The sequence below is a fragment of the Oncorhynchus mykiss genome, chromosome Y, assembly GCF_013265735.2.
Source record: "Oncorhynchus mykiss isolate Arlee chromosome Y, USDA_OmykA_1.1, whole genome shotgun sequence".
NCBI classification, from domain to species: Eukaryota; Metazoa; Chordata; class Actinopteri; order Salmoniformes; family Salmonidae; genus Oncorhynchus; species Oncorhynchus mykiss.
In genome coordinates, this window is record NC_048593.1 from 11,360,096 (window position 1) to 11,374,655 (window position 14,560).

General features: G+C 51.2%; 1 protein-coding gene across 6 annotated transcripts in view; it reads right to left on the bottom strand.

Moving 5' to 3' along the window:
• Nucleotides 1–14,560, bottom strand: part of LOC110512753 (beta-adrenergic receptor kinase 2) — a 96,826-nt gene that overhangs the window by 8,902 nt on the left and 73,364 nt on the right. For all 6 annotated transcript variants that reach the window (XR_005040356.1, XR_005040357.1, XR_005040358.1 and 3 more), the window contains 4 exons: nucleotides 8,779–8,845; nucleotides 7,783–7,883; nucleotides 7,393–7,459; nucleotides 5,004–5,099 (listed from right to left, as the gene is read on the bottom strand). Coding sequence is in view for 3 of the 6 variants with exons in the window: in XM_036967333.1 (XP_036823228.1) it covers nucleotides 5,004–5,099; nucleotides 7,393–7,459; nucleotides 7,783–7,883; nucleotides 8,779–8,845 (331 nt within the window). In the remaining 3 variants the exon portion in view is untranslated. The remainder of the gene's footprint in view (nucleotides 1–5,003; nucleotides 5,100–7,392; nucleotides 7,460–7,782; nucleotides 7,884–8,778; nucleotides 8,846–14,560) is intronic.

Consider the following 14,560-nt stretch of genomic DNA (forward strand, 5'->3'; position numbering starts at 1 on the left):
GAGAGGGGGAGGGAGAGAGAGGGAGTGAGAGAGGGGGAGAGAGAGGGAGGGAGAGGGGGAGAGAGAGGGAGGGAGAGAGGGAGAGAAAAAGAGAGGGAGGGAGAGAGAGAGAGAGAAAGAGAGAGGGAGGGAGAGAGAGGGAGGGAGAGAGAGGGAGTGAGAGAGAGGGAGGGAGAGAGAGGGAGGGAGAGAGAGAGGGAGTGAGAGAGGGAGAGAGAGAGGGAGAGAGAGAGAGGGAGGGGGAGAGGGAGGGGGGAGAGGGAGGGGGGAGAGGGAGGGAGAGAGAGGGAGAGAAACAAAACAAAGTCACTGAGGCAGGTATGAGGTGTAGGTGACGTGATTCCTCAGATGTTAACCCCCGTCACCGGTAGCTGTGAGATCTGCTGAGCTGGGCAGCATGACTGTAATTAAAGCGACCTGGAACGCGCCCAAAGCCTCCAGTTGTGTAACGTCCAAACTATTTGGGAAGGACTTTCTTTGTGGGCCGCTCTGCTTACTGGCAGTGTCAATATTGAACACTGATGGAGCCACGTTTACACCTCAGCCTCCTGTCTGTGTGTATGTTCGTCATGCACTAGGATGTAAGAGTGTGTAAATCCGGATTACAGGTTTAGCTTTTATATAATGCTGTGTATTTTTGATACCCTTGGTGGTTTCATTTTATTTTATTTTATTTTATTTTACCTTTATTTAACCAGGTAGGCAAGTTGAGAACAAGTTCTCATTTACAATTGCGACCTGGCCAAGATAAAGCAAAGCAGTTCGACAGATACAACAACACAGAGTTACACATGGAGTAAAACAAACATACAGTCAATAATAAAGTATAAACAAGTCTATATACAATGTGAGCAAATGAGGTGAGAAGGGAGGTAAAGGCAAAAAAAGGCCTTGGTGGCAAGGTAAATACAATATAGCAAGTAAAACACTGGAATGGTAGTTTTGCAATGGAAGAATGTGCAAAGTAGAAATAAAAATAATGGGGTGCAAAGGAGCAAAATAAATAAATAAATTAAATACAGTTGGGAAAGAGGTAGTTGATAGGGCTAAATTATATGTGGGCTATGTACAGGTGCAGTAATCTGTGAGCTGCTCTGACAGTTGGTGCTTAAAGCTAGTGAGGGAGATAAGAGTTTCCAGTTTCAGAGATTTTTGTAGTTCGTTCCAGTCATTGGCAGCAGAGAACTGGAAAGAGAGGCGGCCAAAGAAAGAATTGGTTTTGGGGGTGACTAGAGAGATATACCTGCTGGAGCGTGTGCTACAGGTGGGAGATGCTATGGTGACCAGCGAGCTGAGATAAGGGGGGACTTTACCTAGCAGGGTCTTGTAGATGACATGGAGCCAGTGGGTTTGGCGACGAGTATGAAGCGAGGGCCAGCCAACGAGAGCGTACAGGTCGCAATGGTGGGTAGTGTATGGGGCTTTGGTGACAAAACGGATTGCACTGTGATAGACTGCATCCAGTTTGTTGAGTAGGGTATTGGAGGCTATTTTGTAAATTACATCGCCAAAGTCGAGGATTGGTAGGATGGTCAGTTTTACAAGGGTATGTTTGGCAGCATGAGTGAAGGATGCTTTGTTGCGAAATAGGAAGCCAATTCTAGATTTAACTTTGGATTGGAGATGTTTGATATGGGTCTGGAAGGAGAGTTTACAGTCTAACCAGACACCTAAGTATTTGTAGTTGTCCACGTATTCTAAGTCAGAGCCGTCCAGAGTAGTGATGTTGGACAGGCGGGTAGGTGCAGGTAGTGATCGGTTGAAGAGCATGCATTTAGTTTTACTTGTATTTAAGAGCAGTTGGAGGCCACGGAAGGAGAGTTGTATGGCATTGAAGCTTGCCTGGAGGGTTGTTAACACAGTGTCCAAAGAAGGGCCGGAAGTATACAGAATGGTGTCGTCTGCGTAGAGGTGGATCAGAGACTCACCAGCAGCAAGAGCGACCTCATTGATGTATACAGAGAAGAGAGTCGGTCCAAGAATTGAACCCTGTGGCACCCCCATAGAGACTGCCAGAGGTCCGGACAACAGACCCTCAGATTTGACACACTGAACTCTATCAGAGAAGTAGTTGGTGAACCAGGCGAGGCAATCATTTGAGAAACCAAGGCTGTTGAGTCTGCCGATGAGGATGTGGTGATTGACAGAGTCGAAAGCCTTGGCCAGATCAATGAATACGGCTGCACAGTAATGTTTCTTATCGATGGCGGTTAAGATATCGTTTAGGACCTTGAGCGTGGCTGAGGTGCACCCATGACCAGCTCTGAAACCAGATTGCATAGCAGAGAAGGTATGGTGAGATTCAAAATGGTCGGTAATCTGTTTGTTGACTTGGCTTTCGAAGACCTTAGAAAGGCATGGTAGGATAGATATAGGTCTGTAGCAGTTTGGGTCAAGAGTGTCCCCCCCTTTGAAGAGGGGGATGACCGCAGCTGCTTTCCAATCTTTGGGAATCTCAGACGACACGAAAGAGAGGTTGAACAGGCTAGTAATAGGGGTGGCAACAATTTCGGGCAGATAATTTTAGAAAGAAAGGGTCCAGATTGTCTAGCCCGGCTGATTTGTAGGGGTCCAGATTTTGCAGCTCTTTCAGAACATCAGCTGAATGGATTTGGGAGAAGGAGAAATGGGGAAGGCTTGGGCGAGTTGCTGTTGGGGGTGCAGTGCTGTTGACAGGGGTAGGAGTAGCCAGGTGGAAAGCATGGCCAGCAGTAGAAAAATGCTTATTGAAATTTTCAATTATGGTGGATTTATCAGTGGTGACAGTGTTTCCTATCTTCAGTGCAGTGGGCAGCTGGGAGGAGGTGTTCTTATTCTCCATGGACTTTACAGTGTCCCAGAACTTTTTTGAGTTAGTGTTGCAAGAAGCAAATTTCTGCTTGAAAAAGCTAGCCTTGGCTTTTCTAACTGCCTGTGTATAATGGTTTCTAGCTTCCCTGAACAGCTGCATATCACGGGGGCTGTTCGATGCTAATGCAGAACGCCATAGGACGTTTTTGTGTTGATTAAGGGCAGTCAGGTCTGGGGAGAACCAAGGGCTATATCTGTTCCTGGTTCTAAATTTCTTGAATGGGGCATGTTTATTTAAGATGGTTAGGAAGGCATTTTTAAAAAATATCCAGGCATCCTCTACTGACGGGATGAGGTCAATATCCTTCCAGGATACCCCGGCCAGGTCGATTAGAAAGGCCTGCTCGCTGAAGTGTTTCAGGGAGCGTTTTACAGTGATGAGAGGAGGTCGTTTGACCGCTGACCCATTACGGATGCAGGCAATGAGGCAGTGATCGCTGAGATCTTGGTTGAAGACAGCAGAGGTGTATTTAGAGGGGAAGTTGGTTAGGATGATATCTATGAGGGTGCCCGTGTTTAAGGCTTTGGGGAGGTACCTGGTAGGTTCATTGATAATTTGTGTGAGATTGAGGGCATCAAGTTTAGATTGTAGGATGGCTGGGGTGTTAAGCATGTTCCAGTTTAGGTCGCCTAGCAGCACGAGCTCTGAAGATAGATGGGGGGCAATCAGTTCACATATGGTGTCCAGAGCACAGCTGGGGGCAGAGGGTGGTCTATAGCAGGCGGCAACGGTGAGAGACTTGTTTTTAGAAAGGTGGATTTTTAAAAGTAGAAGTTCAAATTGTTTGGGTACAGACCTGGATAGTAGGACAGAACTCTGCAGGCTATCTTTGCAGTAAATTGCAACACCGCCCCCTTTGGCAGTTCTATCTTGTCTGAAAATGTTGTAGTTTGGAATTAAAATGTCTGAATTTTTGGTGGTCTTCCTAAGCCAGGATTCAGACACAGCTAGAACATCCGGGTTGGCAGAGTGTGCTAAAGCAGTGAAAAGAACAAACTTAGGGAGGAGGCTTCTAATGTTAACATGCATGAAACCAAGGCTATTACGGTTACAGAAGTCGTCAAAAGAGAGCGCCTGGGGAATAGGAGTGGAGCTAGGCACTGCAGGGCCTGGATTCACCTCTACATCGCCAGAGGAACATAGGAGGAGTAGAATAAGGGTGCGACTGAAAGCAATAAGAATTGGTCGTCTAGAACGTCTGGAACAGAGAGTAAATGGAGGTTTCTGGGGGCGATAAAATAGCATCAAGGTATAATGTACAGACAAAGGTAAGGTAGGATGTGAATACAGTGGAGGTAAACCTAGGTATTGAGTGATGAAGAGAGAGATATTGTCTCTAGAAACATCATTGAAACCAGGAGATGTCATTGCATATGTGGGTGGTGGAACTAATAGGTTGGATAAGGTATAGTGAGCAGGACTAGAGGCTCTTCATGAGATAAGGGTTGTGTGTGTGTGTTACCTTGATGGTATCATAAGATAAGGGTTGTGTGTGTGTGTTACCTTGATACCCTTGGTGGTATCATAAGATAAGGGTTGTGTGTGTGTGTTACCTTGATACCCTTGGTGGTTTCATGAGATAAGGGTTGTGTGTGTGTGTTACCTTGATACCCTTGGTGGTTTCATGAGATAAGGGTTGTGTGTGTGTGTTACCTTGATACCCTTGGTGGTTTCATGAGATAAGGGTTGTGTGTGTGTGTTACCTTGATACCCTTGGTGTTTTCATGAGATAAGGGTTGTGTGTGTGTGTTGTTACCTTGATACCCTTGGTGTTTTCATGAGATAAGGGTTGTGTGTGTGTTACCTTGATACCCTTGGTGGTTTCATGAGATAAGGGTTGTGTGTGTGTGTTACCTTGATACCCTTGGTGGTTTCATGAGATAAGGGTTGTGTGTGTGTTACCTTGATACCCTTGGTGGTTTCATGAGATAAGGGTTGTGTGTGTGTGTTACCTTGATACCCTTGGTGGTTTCATGAGATAAGGGTTGTGTGTGTGTGTTACCTTGATACCCTTGGTGGTTTCATGAGATAAGGGTTGTGTGTGTGTGTTACCTTGATACCCTTGGTGTTTTCATGAGATAAGGGTTGTGTGTGTGTGTTACCTTGATACCCTTGGTGTTTTCATGAGATAAGGGTTGTGTGTGTGTGTTACCTTGATACCCTTGGTGTCCTCTTCATCAAAGGAGCCAATGTCAAATGCATCTGCTGCATTTACCTCTCCCCTTGGAGGGATGAGAGGGGGAGAATACTGGAGGAGAGAGAGAGAGAGACAGAGAGACAGAGAGACAGAGAGAGAGAGAGAGAGGAGAGGTAAAGGTGAGGAGAGAGAAAGAAAGAGAGAGAGAGAGAGAGACAGAGAGAGACAGAGAGAGAGAGAGAGAGAGAGAGAGAGAGAGAGACAGAGAGAGAGAGACAGAGAGAGAGACAGAGAGAGACAGAGAGAGACAGAGAGAGACAGAGAGAGAGAGACAGAGAGAGAGAGAGAGAGACAGAGAGAGAGAGAGAGAGAGAGAGCGAGAGAGAGAGAGAGAGAGAGAGAGAGAGAGAGAGAGAGGTAAAGGTGAGGAGAGAGAAAGAAAGAGAGAGAAAGAGAGAACATAAAATGAGAGAGATAACATGAAATTTAACATACCAATTAGGATCTGTCTAAAATGACTTGAATCAGTTATAGAGCCCATTGCCCTTCATGGTTGTGAGGTCTGGGTTCTGCTCACCAACCAAGAATTCACAAAATGGGACAAACACCAAATCAAGACTCTGCACGCAGAATTCTTTAAAAATATACTCTGTGTACAACGTAGAACACCAAATAATGCATGCAGAGCAGAATTAGGCCGATACCCACTAATTATCAAAATCCAGAAAAGAGCCGTTAAATTCTACAACCACCTAAAAGGAAGTGATTCCCAAACCTTCCATAACAAAGCCATCACCTACAGAGAGATGAACCTGGAGAAGAGTCCCCTAAGCAAGCTGGTCCTGGGGCTCTGTTCACAAACACAAACACACCCTACAGAGCCCCAGGACAACAGCACAATTAGACCCAACCAAATCATGAGAAAACAAAAAGATAGTTACTTCACACATTGGAAAGAATTAACAAAAAAACAGAGCAAACTAGAATGCTATTTGGCCCTAAACAGAGAGTACACAGCAGCAGAATACCTGACCACTGTGACTGACCCAAACTTAAGGAAAGCTTTGACTATGTACAGACTATGTACAGTGAGTATAGCCATGCTATTGAGAAAGGCCACCGTTGGCAGACATGGCTCTCAAGAGAAGACAGGCTATGTGCTCACTGCCCACAAAATGAGGTGGAAACTGAGATGCACTTCCTCCTGTCCAATGTATGACCATATTAGAGACACATATTTCCCTCAGATTACACAGATCCACAAAGAATTTGAAAACAAACCCAATTTTGAAAAACTCCCATATCTACTGGGTGAAATTCCACAGTGTGCCATCACAGCAGCAAGATTTGTGACCTGTTGCCACAAGAAAATGGCAACCAGTGAAGAACACACAAATGTATGCTTATTTATTTCCCCTTGTGTACTTTAACCACATCGTTGCAACACTGTATATATATATATATATATAAATAATATGACATTTGTAATGTCTTTGTTTTGAAACTTCTGTATGTGTAATGTTTACTGTTTTATTGTTTATTTTACTTTATATATTATCTACCTCACTTGCTTTGGCAATGTTAACACATGTTTCCCCTTGAATTGAGAGAGAGAGAAAGAGAGAGAGGAGAGGTAAAGGTGAGGAGAGGTAAAGGTGAGGGGAGAGAGAGAGGTAAAGGTGAGGGGGGAGAGAGAGAGTGAGAGGGGGAGAGAGGAGAAGTAAAGGTGAGGGGAGAGAGGAGAGGTAAAGGGAGAGAGAGGTAAAGGGAGAGAGAAGAGGTAAAGGTGAAGAGAGAGAGGAGAGGTAAAGATGAAGAGAGAGAAAGGTAAAGGTGAAGAGAGAGAAAGGTAAAGGTGAAGAGAGAGAAAGGTAAAGGTGAGGAGAGAGAGAGAGAGAGGTAAAGGTGAGGAGAGAGAGAGGAGAGGTAAAGGTGAGGAGAGAGAGGAGAGGTAAAGGTGAGGAGAGGTAAAGGTGAGGCGAGAGAGGAGAGGTAAAGGTGAGGAGAGAGAGGAGAGGTAAAGGTGAGGAGAGAGAGGAGAGGTAAAGGTGAGGAGAGAGAGGAGAGGTAAAGGTGAGGCGAGAGGAGAGGTAAAGGTGAGGAGAGAGAGAGGAGAGGTAAAGGTGAGGAGAGAGAGGAGAGGTAAAGGTGAGGAGAGAGAGAGGAGAGGTAAAGGTGAGGAGAGAGAGAGGAGAGGTAAAGGTGAGGAGAGAGAGGAGAGGGAGGAGAAGTAGAAAAGGAAAAGAAGAGGGTGAGTAAACAAAACAACAACTACTCCATTCCTTCAGCAGAGGAGTAACCATGGCAACTGATCGAGCACCATGAGAGAGAGAGCCGAATGTCCAGACCGGCAGGCTTTATAACGAACCCGTTCTCCCGATTCATCACACACTCTAAGGCTTACCTTCTGAAGATACACTTGCTGCCAGTCGATGCCTTTGAAGAACAGATGCTCCTTCACCTCTGGGGCACTGTGTGTGTGTGTGTGTGTGTGTGTGTATGGAGAGAGGAGAGAGAGAGGGGAGAGAGAGAAAAAGCCAGGTCATTCTCCTGTTGGAACAGTTCCTCGCCTAAACAGCAGGTGGCAGTATTTACAACAACTCCGAAAGGAACTGAGCTCTCCAAAACGATTTTATGGACCCATATAAAGCCCTTTCATAGTACTCACACTGTTTGACTGATACACAGTCAAAAAGGTTCAAATGCCTTCACTCAGCTAAGACATAGCATTAACATCGATGAGTGAAAAACAACGGAAGGAGGAGGGGGGGCAGGTGTGTGCGTGCGTGTGTACCCTCGTCCCAAGCAGCCCAGTCTCTTGGCCACGTCCCTCTGCAGCAGACCCTCCAACAGACCCTTCAGCTCCACAGAGAACGAGTCTGGCAACTCCACGTTCTTCAGAGAGAGAGAGAGAGACAGAGAGAGACAGAGAGAGAGAGAGACAGAGAGAGAGAGAGAGAGACAGAGAGAGAGAGAGAGAGAGAGACAGAGAGAGAGACAGACAGAGAGAGAGAGAGAGACAGAGAGAGACAGGGAGAGAGACAGAGAGAGAGAGACAGAGACAGGGAGAGAGACAGAGAGAGAGAGAGAGAGAGACAGAGTGTGGGAGAGAGAGCAGAACAATTTCCTGCTACAACATGAGACAGACTTGATTTATGGTGCCAATAAAGCGTATCTAAGGTGCATTGGGAAGGAGACGATGTGTGATCTAAAATTCCCTGTTTGTTCCATAACCCCTCATTCCTCCCTCTCCCTCTTCTGCCATAATTCTCCTCCTCTCTTTGGCAGTTGATCTCATCTTATAGAACCATCCATCTGATTGGATAAGCACAAACCAACTGCCTGACGGAGAACAGAGAGAGGGGGGGGGGGGATTACACGGTTTATTCCGATCAAGTGGCTGGATTAAATCCTAATCTGAATTGAATCACAATTGAGGATACTTTCCTTTTTTAGCTTGCGCCTTATAGAGGGTGTGTGTGTGTGTGTGTGTGTGTGTGTGTGTGTCCTCTCCTCTGGCCTCCCACTCACTCACTGGACATTATCAGACAAAGACTTGGCAGGAGTTTTGGGCAACATCTGTAAAAGATGCTATCCTCAGGATATCATGTCGGGTGTGTGCACACGCTAGTATGTCAGTGTGTTCAGGGATAAATCCTTATATTGTTTGTGTGTGTGTGAACCACATGTGTTTTCTAGTGGTTTTTGATTAAAACAACTCAATGCATGTGCACTGTAGTGTACAAAAGGATCTCTCAGTGTGTGTGTGTGTGTGTAAGGTGGCCCTTACCATAGTGAGCGTCATGCGATCAATCTCGTGTTTGTCTTTGGTCTTGTGCTGTCTGAAGGGACTGTGCCTAGAGAGAGAGAGTGAGAGGAGCGAGAGAAGGAGGGGGGGAGAGAGAGGAGAGGGAGAGCGAGAGAAGGAGAGGGAGAGAGAGAGAAGGAGACAGAGGTTGGAGAGCGAGAGAAGGAGACAGAGGTTGGAGAGCGAGAGAAGGAGACAGAGGTTGGAGAGCGAGAGAAGGAGACAGAGGTTGGAGAGCGAGAGAAGGAGAGAGAGGGGGAGAGCGAGAGAAGGAGGGGGAGAGCGAGAGAAGGAGAGGGAGGGGGAGAGCGAGAGAAGGAGAGAGAGGGGAGAGCGAGAGAAGGAGAGCGAGAGAAGGAGAGGGAGAGCGAGAGAAGGAGAGGGAGAGCGAGAGAAGGAGGGAGAGCGAGAGAAGGAGAGCGAGAGAAGGAGAGCGAGAGGAGAGAGAGAAGGAGAGGGAGAGCGAGAGGGGGAGAGCGAGAGAAGGAGAGGGGGGGAGTGAGAGAAGGAGAGGGAGAGCGAGAGAAGGAGAGAGAGGGGGAGAGCGAGAGAAGGAGAGAGGGGGAGAGTGAGAGAAGGAGAGGGAGAGAAGGAGAGGGAGAGCGAGAGAAGGAGAGGGAGAGCGAGAGAAGGAGAGGGAGAGCGAGAGAAGGAGGGAGAGCGAGAGAAGGAGAGGGAGAGCGAGAGAAGGAGAGCAAGAGGAGAGAGAGAAGGAGAGGGAGAGCGAGAGAAGGAGAGCGAAAGAAGGAGAGGGAGAGCGAGAGAAGGAGAGCGAGAGGAGTGGGGGGAGCGAGAGAAGGAGAGGAAGGGGGGAGCGGGAGAAGGAGAGGGAGGGGGAGAGCGAGAGAAGGAGAGGAAGGGGGAGCGGGAGAAGGAGAGGGAGGGGGAGAGCGAGAGAAGGAGAGGGAGGGGGAGAGCGAGAGAAGGAGAGGGAGGGGGAGAGCGAGAAAGGAGAGCGGGGAGCGAGAGGGGGGGAGCGAGAGAAGGAGAGGGAGAGCGAGAGAAGGAGAGGGAGAGCGAGAGAATGCGAGAAAAGGAGCGAGAGAAGGAGAGGGGGGAGCGAGAGAAGGACAGGGAGGGGGGGAGCGAGAGAAGGAGAGGGAGGGGGGGAGCGAGAGAAGGAGGGGGGGGGAGCGAGAGAAGGAGAGGGGGGGAGAGCGAGAGAAGGAGAGGGGGGGGAGAGCGAGAGAGGGAGGGGGAGAGCGAGAGAAGGAGAGGGGGGGAGAGCGAGAGAAGGAGAGGGAGGGGGGGAGCGAGAGAAGGAGAGGGAGGGGGAGAGCGAGCGAAGGAGAGGGGGGGTGTGTGAGAGAAGGAGAGGGGGAGGGAGGGGGAGAAGGAGACCAAGAGAAGGAGAGCGAGAGCGAGAGAAGGAGGGAGAGCGAGAGAAGGAGAGGGAGAGCGAGAGAAGGAGAGGGAGAGCGAGAGAAGGAGAGGGAGAGCGAGAGAAGGAGAGGGAGAGCGAGAGAAGGAGAGGGAGAGCGAGAGAAGGAGAGAGGGGGAGAGTGAGAGAAGGAGAGGGAGAGCGAGAGAAGGAGAGGGAGAGCGAGAGAAGGAGTGGGAGAGCGAGAGAAGGAGAGGGAGAGCGAGAGAAGGAGAGGGAGAGCGAGAGAAGGAGAGGGAGAGCGAGAGAAGGAGAGGGAGAGCGAGAGAAGGAGAGCAAGAGGAGAGAGAGAAGGAGAGGGAGAGCGAGAGAAGGAGAGCGAAAGAAGGAGAGGGAGAGCGAGAGAAGGAGAGCGAGAGGAGTGGGGGGAGCGAGAGAAGGAGAGGAAGGGGGAGCGGGAGAAGGAGAGGGAGAGCGAGAGAAGGAGAGGAAGGGGGGAGCGGGAGGAGAGGGAGGGGGAGAGCGAGAGAAGGAGAGGGAGGGGGAGAGCGAGAGAAGGAGAGGGAGGGGGAGAGCGAGAAAGGAGAGGGGGGAGCGAGAGGGGGGGAGCGAGAGAAGGAGAGGGAGAGCGAGAGAAGGAGAGGGAGAGCGAGAGAAGGAGAGGGAGAGCGAGAGAGCGAGAGAAGGAGAGGGAGAGCGAGAGAAGGAGAGCGAGAGAAGGAGAGGGAGGGGGGGAGCGAGAGAAGGAGAGGGAGGGGGGGGAGCGAGAGAAGGAGAGGGGGGGGAGCGAGAGAAGGAGAGGGGGGGGAGCGAGAGAAGGAGAGGGGGGGAGCGAGAGAAGGAGGGGGAGAGCGAGAGAAGGAGAGGGGGGGAGCGAGAGAAGGAGAGGGGGGGAGAGCGAGAGAAGGAGAGGGAGGGGGGGAGCGAGAGAAGGAGAGGGAGGGGGAGAGCGAGAGAAGGAGAGGGAGGGGGAGAGCGAGAGAAGGAGAGGGGGGGAGAGAGAGAAGGAGAGGGGGAGGGAGGGGGAGAAGGAGAGCAAGAGAAGGAGAGCGAGAGCGAGAGAAGGAGGGAGAGCGAGAGAAGGAGAGGGAGAGCGAGAGAAGGAGAGGGAGAGCGAGAGAAGGAGAAGGGGGGGAGCGAGAGAAGGAGAGGGAGAGCGAGAGAAGGAGAGGGAGGGGGAGAGCGAGAGAAGAAGAGGAAGGGGGGGAGCGGGAGAAGGAGAGGGAGGGCGAGAGAAGGAGAGCGAGAGAAGGAGAGCGAGAGCGAGAGAAGGAGGGAGAGCGAGAGAAGGAGAGGGAGAGCGAGAGAAGGAGAGGGAGAGCGAGAGAAGGAGAGGGAGAGCGAGAGAAGGAGAAGGGGGGAGCGAGAGAAGGAGAGGGAGGGGGAGAGCGAGAGAAACAGAGGGAGGGGGAGAGCGAGAGAAGAAGAGGAAGGGGGGGAGCGGGAGAAGGAGAGGGAGGGGGAGAGCGAGAGAAGGAGAGGGAGGGGGAGAGCGAGAGAGGAGAGGGGGGAGCGAAAGAAGGAGAGGGGGAAAGCGAGAGAAGGAGAGGGAGAGCGAGAGAAGGAGAGGGAGAGCGAGAGAAGGAGAGGGAGAGCGAGAGAAGGAGAGCGAGAGAAGGAGAGGGAGAGGAGAGTGAGAGAAGGAGAGGGAGAGAATGCGAGAGAAGGAGAGGGGGGAGCGAGAGAAGGAGAGGGAGGGGGGGAGCGAGGAGAGGGAGAGCGAGAGAAGGAGAGGGGGGAGAAGGAGGGAGAGCGAGAGGAGGGAGAGCGAGAGGAGAGAGAGCGAGAGAAGGAGAGGGAGGGGGAGAGCGAGAGAAGGAGAGGGAGAGCGAGAGAAGGAGAGGGAGGGGGAGAGCGAGAGAGGAGAGCGAAAGAAGGAGAGGGGGGAAGCGAGATAAGGAGAGCGAGAGAAGGAGAGGGAGGGGGAGAGCGAGAGAAGGAGAGGCAGGGGGAGAGCGAGAGAAGAAGAGGAAGGGGGGAGCGGGCGAAGGAGAGGGAGGGGTAGAGCGAGAGAGGAGAGGGGAGAGCGAAAGAAGGAGAGGGGGGAAGCGAGGGAAGGAGAGGGAGAGCGAGAGAAGGAGAGGGAGAGCGAGAGAAGGAGAGCGAGAGAAGGAGAGCGAGAGAAGGAGAGGGAGAGGAGAGTGACAGAAGGAGAGGGAGAGAATGCGAGAGAAGGAGAGCGAGAAGGAGAGGGGGAGCGAGAGAAGGAGAGGGAGGGGGGGGAGCGAGAGAGGGAGAGCGAGAGAAGGAGAGGGAGGGGGAGAGCGAGAGAAGGAGAGGGAGAGCGAGAGAAGGAGAGGGAGAGCGAGAGAAGGAGAGGGAGAGCGAGAGGAGGGAGAGCGAGAGGAGAGAGAGCGAGAGAAGGAGAGGGAGGGGGAGAGCGAGAGAAGGAGAGGGAGGGGGAGAGCGAGAGAGGAGAGCGAAAGAAGGAGAGGGGGGAAGCGAGATAAGGAGAGCGAGAGAAGGAGAGGGAGGGGGGAGAGCGAGAGAAGGAGAGGCAGGGGGAGAGCGAGAGAAGAAGAGGAAGGGGGGAGCGGGAGAAGGAGAGGGAGGGGTAGAGCGAGAGAGGAGAGGGGAGAGCGAAAGAAGGAGAGGGGGGAAGCGAGGGAAGGAGAGGGAGAGCGAGAGAAGGAGAGGGAGAGCGAGAGAAGGAGAGCAAGAGAAGGAGAGGGAGAGCGAGAGAAGGAGAGTGAGAGAAGGAGAGTGAGAGAAGGAGAGGGAGAGAAGGAGAGGGAGAGAATGCGAGAGAAGGAGAGCGAGAAGGAGAGGGGGGAGCGAGAGAGAGAAGGAGAGGGAGGGGGAGAGCGAGAGAAGGAGAGGGGGGGAGCGAGAGAAGGAGAGGGAAGGGGAGAGCGAGAGAAGGAGAGGAAGGGGGGAGCGGGAGAAGGAGGGGGAGAGAGGGAGAGCGAGAGAAGGAGAGGGAGAGCGAGAGAAGGAGAGCGGGAGAAGGAGAGGGGGGGAGCGAGAGAAGGAGAGGGGGGGAGCGAGAGAAGGAGAGCGAGAGGGAGAGCGAGAGAAGGAGAGGGAGAGCGAGAGAAGGAGAGGGAGGGGGAGCCCGAGAGAAGGAGAGGGAGGGGGAGAGCGAGAGAAGGAGAGAGAGGGGGAGAGCGAGAGAAGGAGAGAGAGTGGGAGAGCGAGAGAAGGAGAGAGAGGTAGAGAGCGAGAGAAGGAGAGGGGGGAGCGAGAGAAGGAGAGGTGGGGAGCGAGAGAAGGAGAGGTGGGGAGCGAGAGAAGGAGAGGTGGGGAGCGAGAGAAGGAGAGGGGGAGCGAGAGAAGGAGAGCAAGAGAGGGAGGGGGGGAGCGAGAGAAGGAGAGCAAGAGAAGGAGAGAGAGAGCGTGAGAAGGAGAGGGAGAGCGAGAGAAGGAGAGCAAGAGAAGGAGAGAGAGAGCGAGAGAAGGAGAGCGAGAGAAGGAGAGCGAGAGAAGGAGAGCGAGAGAAGGAGAGCGAGAGAAGGAGAGCGAGAGAAGGAGAGCGAGAGAAGGAGAGCGAGAGAAGGAGAGCGAGAGCGAGAGAAGGAGAACGAGAGGGGTAGAAGGAGAGCCAGCGAGAGAAGCGGTTAGTGTTACTGTCGAGAGGACAGAGCTGAAAGGAGGTGAGGGATCCAGTGAATGGGAGGTCGATGTAATGAGTGATGTCACACCGTGACAACCTAAGGCCTCAGCAGATCCACCTGCAACGCTGCCAATGCAGATCACACTTGCATCTCTCTCTCAATTCAAGTCAAGCGGCGTTATTGGCATGGGAAACATATGTTAACATTGCCACATCAATTGAAGTAGATAATAGATAATATAACTCTCTCTGCCCCTCTTTCTCATCAACCCTTTCCCTCTCTGACCCCCCCCCCCCCTAGTCTTTGAAGTGTTCAAACACAGACACACACACATCAATGGAAAGACCCATCAGTCTCCCTCCCACTCTCTTTCACACCATACCTAGTAACCATTACCACCCCCCTACACCCTGCACCCTACCCCCCTCAGCTGTACTGGGCCCAGACCTCTGGCATTTACACACTACACATCAAACACACAGTCACACACACCACATCAAACACACACACACACACACATCACATCAAACACACACACCACACACACACGGAGTGGGTGAGAGGGTCAGACACAGACAAGGCAAAAGGAGAAACAGATAACAGAGTGGGGAATAGGAGTGAAACAGGAAGATAAGAGACCGTGACAGAGAGAGGGAGACAATAGAGAGAGAGAGAACAGAAAGAATAGAGAGGAGAGAGAATAGAGAGGGAGACAATAGAGGGAGACAATAGAGAGGAGAGAGAATAGAGAGGGAGACAATAGAGAGAGAACAGAAAGAATAGAGAATAAAGCAAGAATAGAAAGAATAGAGAGAGAACAGAAAGAATAGAAAATAGAAAGAGAATAGAAAGAGAATAGAAAGAGAATAGAAATTGAGAGAATAGAAAG